The sequence below is a fragment of the Rhagoletis pomonella genome, unplaced genomic scaffold (genome assembly GCF_013731165.1).
Source record: "Rhagoletis pomonella isolate Grant_MI unplaced genomic scaffold, Rhpom_1.0 Rhpom_scaffold_11923, whole genome shotgun sequence".
NCBI lineage: Eukaryota > Metazoa > Arthropoda > Insecta > Diptera > Tephritidae > Rhagoletis > Rhagoletis pomonella.
Genome location: NW_023470451.1, coordinates 1 through 4,909, shown reverse-complemented (window position 1 = coordinate 4,909; position 4,909 = coordinate 1). Strand labels below are relative to the sequence as shown.

The 4,909-nt window shown below is 38.3% G+C and overlaps 1 protein-coding gene across 1 annotated transcript; it reads left to right on the top strand.

Annotated features, from left to right (window-relative positions):
• Window positions 1-867: 867 nt before the first annotated feature.
• Window positions 868-4,891, top strand: LOC118756739 (inositol polyphosphate 5-phosphatase E-like). Its single transcript, XM_036491483.1, has 5 exons — window positions 868-2,421; window positions 3,375-3,503; window positions 3,568-4,225; window positions 4,312-4,565; window positions 4,626-4,891. The coding sequence occupies exons 1-5, from the start codon at window positions 1,250-1,252 to the stop codon at window positions 4,732-4,734; spliced, it is 2,322 nt and encodes a 773-aa protein (XP_036347376.1). The 5' UTR covers window positions 868-1,249; the 3' UTR covers window positions 4,735-4,891.
• The last annotated feature ends 18 nt before the right edge of the window (window positions 4,892-4,909 follow it).

Sequence of the window (4,909 nt, the reverse complement as noted above, 5' to 3'; positions counted from 1 at the left end):
GGAGAGCGAATCACTTGTTGTGGAAAATCGTTTTAACTACTTTGGCCTGTGTTTTCACTTTCGACACTAGAGAAAACCTAAAAACACCACCATTTGCCTCATTTCACTCAGCTAGAAAATATAAAACGGCAACACTGTCTTGCTAGCCTCCATTTTTGTTTACTTTTAAATTTGACATTTCTCAAAAATACTATGACGACTCTCAAAAATAATCGATAACACAGGTTAGACACCGAAAAGTTATCGGTCTAACCAGATTATTACTGATTAACGAGGGAGAAATTTTGTATGGCTAATCTGTTCTTTTTTAAGTGTATTAATTCAAAATTGGTTAATTTTGGTATTAAGTTCACATATGTATGTATCACCTTCCAGCAATATTTTTATTTATTTTTATTTGCATTTTCAGTCCTGTCGAAAACTCAAACTCGGCAGCATTCCTTGGCAACCCATCGAAGATGTTGTTGTTTGTTGTTATATAAAAAAACGCACAAAATGCTGAAAGGATATCAAAGAAATAAACTAGCATTTAATAGTGTTCTTGTTTTAAAATTTCGGTAAATTATATTTACTACTCATTGAGGGATTACGCGTTAACTTTAGTTGCTGCAAGCAGGTACCTTGGAAATATATTTTGCACACCTATCAAACATCTGATTTGTTTCTGAATATTGATTTTCAAATAGCACGTTGTGAAAGACAAAAAACAGTCCAGTAGAATATATAAAACGGCTCGATCTACGCCTATATGTTGGACAACCACTCGTGAATTACTCCAATGTACATAAAGAACTAAACGAGGTATGCTTAATTCATATATACATATGTATATGGATAAAAATAATTTATTTCTTATAAAGGCAAAGATGTTCGAAAACAAAAAATGATGTATGTACGTATGTATGTATGTATGTACATATGTGAGCATACATATAAGTAGTTAATTGAAGGACAAATTTGGTATAGTGACCGGCGGGAGGAAAAACAGCGCATTCTAAGTCGTGTTATAAAATGAATCTGTGTAAAATGAAATCGCACTTGAATTAATTGTAATGGAAATGAGCCATTCTAGTACAAATATGCATGTATGTATGTATGTACATATGAGTATTTAGATACGACAAATATGAAGATTAAAGAACACAAATGCTGGCGTACATGTTGAAGAATATGAGCAAACGCCGAGAAGTACAAAACACATTGATTAAAGCTACTCAGGATCGTGTCTCAAAACAGAAGTATAGTAACAATGCATAAATGTAATAGTGATGAGCGCATTGCAAGCACCAGTCCTAGCCCGAGGTTGCCACACAAACACTTGTCTCTGTTGGGCTTTCTGACAAAGCGGTCGAGCAGGATAGAGCCACATCCACATGAAGAAGAACCAAAGAAACAGCACCGTCCTTCTGACTTGCGGCCCTCGTCAGCCTGTGGCAGTTACAATAGTCACGATGTGACTTTCGCAAAATGCTCAATCGACCGTCAGCGTTCACCATATTCTCCACAAATTCATACTGGTTTGAAAAACAATGGAAATTCTTCATCAGTTAAGAGTAAAACTGTTCTGTCTTCTGGCTTGACTAGCAACGGTAATATTGGTAGAACGCCAGATTCACAGGTTCACCGCCGTAGTATTGATGGCTCTCAAAGTGATGGCGGCACAGCTGAAGTGGTACTACGTAAGGCAACCAAATATCGGTCACCCAATCACAATCGCTTCAGTCACCAGTTTAGTTTATGTTGCAAAGCAGAAAAGAAGCCCACTACACCTCCGGTAACAGTTCGTTATAATTCAATACCGGACCCAAACAATATTATGCTCAAACGCGATAGTCCAACTTTAGGTTGGAGCTTTATAGATAACACATCAATTTCATTGCAGTCATCTGATGAGAATACGACCATACAATTGCCAAAATGTGACAGTAAAATTGCCAACGTTAATATAACAGAATGTTCAAGTGCACCTGAATCCCCGGTTACTGCTAAGCTGATGTTTACTTCGTCACATAGCAGCCCGTCAAATGTATCACTCAAAAGTGGGCGAAGTGAACAAATGCCTACTGATAATAAAATAAATGCCAATTGCAGCGGACCGATACGACCGTTGGCAGTTTCTGCTTGCCGGTCACGTCTGCGATTGAAACTGTATCCTCCTGGTAAAGAGCTGCCACCCTTAGAACCCACTGCTAATGATATAAAACGGGCTACAACACCGCAGCACATGTCTTCGCCAAACATTGCGATGCAGCCGGAGATAGCTAGAGAAATGGAAACATATGAGGCACAAAATGTGCGATTTAGTTCGCATGAAAATATTCAAATGCAACGTCTGCAATCTAGTCAAGTGGGCTTAGCAAGACGTGCTCTACTTAGTGCACAGGTCTTAAGTTTAATACCAACGGACAAAGCACGAGAAAGGTAATACATTCATTAAAGTCTTTAAATTAAAAGAGAATTTGAATTTTGAAAGTCTTTTGCATGCCATTGATATATTTCCATATTGCGCCGCAAACTCGAGTTTCAGCTTTTGTATTTATGAACATTGCAGAAACTCAGAGTTTAAAATGACAATGGTTTATTTACATTGCTGCAGAATATACTAAATCAGCAAAATTTCAAAATTAGCGGCCTTCCTAGAGCCCTTATTCCGGATCTTTTGAAGCGACAGGCCTTCCCTGCTCGATTCTTTACTCCTTTTCATTTTGTTTGGAACGGCCAGAGTTTCCGATGGCAGTGCTATTAAAAGATACTTATTTGAATTCCACTGCCTTGGAAACCCTTCGAATGGAAACGCTATTGGAAGATCTTGTTATAAAGCTTCCAAAGAGGTATAATTGAAAGATCCCTTCCTAAAGGGGTTTATTTAGGAACGCCCCCCCTTTTGCCGACTGGGTAATGCCACAAACATGCTTACAGAATCAGAGAACAACGTAAGTTGATTCCTTTTTGTCGCACATACATATGTTCATATATATGGCGGCGGCTGTGGTGTAGTGTTTAGTTTTGCGCTCTACCATTCCGCAGGACCTGGGTTTGAGCCCAGTTTCCGTACAACATATAAAAATAAAGTATTTTCTAATAGCGGTCACCCCTCGGCAGGCAATGCCATGTAAAGCTTCTCATAAAAATACAAATGTCGTTTGGAGTCGGCGTAAAACTGTAGGACCTTCTCCTTTGTGTAACAACATTAAGGTGCACGCCACAAATTGGCGGAGAAGATCGGTCAGGCACTAACATTTTGTGTAAGCGCCAATCTATTATTATTATTATTATTGTTATTAGGACATACGTAAACATTAAATAAATGCTACTTTTTATTACATAAAATACATATGTATGTACATACCTATATACTGTTTTAAATTCATCAGAAGTTTTTTGGACGGACACTTGGGATCGTCAGCTTTGCTTGGACCAGCTGAATTGGACCGCGTTTTGCCAAATAAAGAAATAACCATTTTCGTTGGAACGTGGAATATGAATGGTCAAAATCCGCCCAAGTAAAAAATTTGATTGAGAAAAACTAGGAAAATGCGATAATTTGTTCAAATCTTTTGATTTCAGGCAAATGAATGATTTCGTTTTACCACTTACTGTTGAACATCTTCCAGATGTTGTAGCCATGGGCACACAAGAATCGAGTCCCGATCGCTTTGAATGGGAAGTGACTTTACAAGAGACCCTAGGCCCAACACATGTACTTTTCCATTCAACAAATTTAGGCACACTTCATTTGGCGATTTACATGCGAAGAGATCTTATTTGGTACTGCTCAGCTCCAGAAGACGCTTCATTGTCAGTTCGTACCGGATCTGCTTTTCGTACAAAAGGAGCAATTGCCATATCATTCTGCATCTTTGGGACGTCAATGCTATTCGTTACTTCACATTTGACGGCGCACCAACAAAAGGTCAAAGAACGTGTCTCCGATGTGAAACGCATCATCCACGCTTTAGATTTGCCCAAAAATTTGAACTTGCGGCACAAAAATAAGGATGTTACTCAAAACTTCGATAATGTTTTCTGGTGTGGTGATCTAAATTTCCGACTTAGTGAACCACGTGAAAAGCTTTTGGAATGGATTCAAAATACTAAATTTCCACTTCCATCTCATTTACCTCACGGTTATATGCACACCGATCAACTATCTTCAGTTTTGGCGGACGGCGCAGCGTTTCGTGGCTTCATGGAAGCTAATATAACATTTCCACCCACTTATAAGGTGGGTAGCCAATTGTTATTTAAAAATAAGCGTGGTAAAAATTAATGTTTGTGTATTTAATTTTACTTTGTTGTGCTGAATTTTAGTATGATCCTGGAACTCAGCATTTCGATACATCCTCAAAGCAACGCGCACCTGCGTATACAGATCGCATTCTCTATAAGTATCGACAATCACAGGGCTTAGGAATGCGGAGGAGCAGTACGTTTACGCCTGGCGCTCCTTCATATCAGCCCCATGTCCAATGTTTGCTTTATGACTCAGTCCCGTCTATTACCACATCGGATCACAAACCTGTGTGGGCGTTATTTAGGACCCAAATACGTGCGGGAACAGACTCGTATGATACCGAATATGTTATAAGAACTTAATTTGTTAACATTTGTTAATATATTTTCAGACTACCACTAGCGGCTGGCTTGTTCAATCGTGATATTTATTTAGAAGGCATGAAACGGCGCTTAAACAACCAATATTCCGGTTCGTCCGCAGTATGTTCCATACAATAATGTGCTTTATATCATTTAAGACTATGTTAAAATATTCAACGTACAAGTAAGTAAATGGAAGGGCTATACTAGCGAAGATATCAGCTACAATTTCCCAGTAACTAGTTAAATAAACCAAAGAATATTTTCATATATACATACATAGATATTAGGAGTATAGGAAACATAAAAAAAA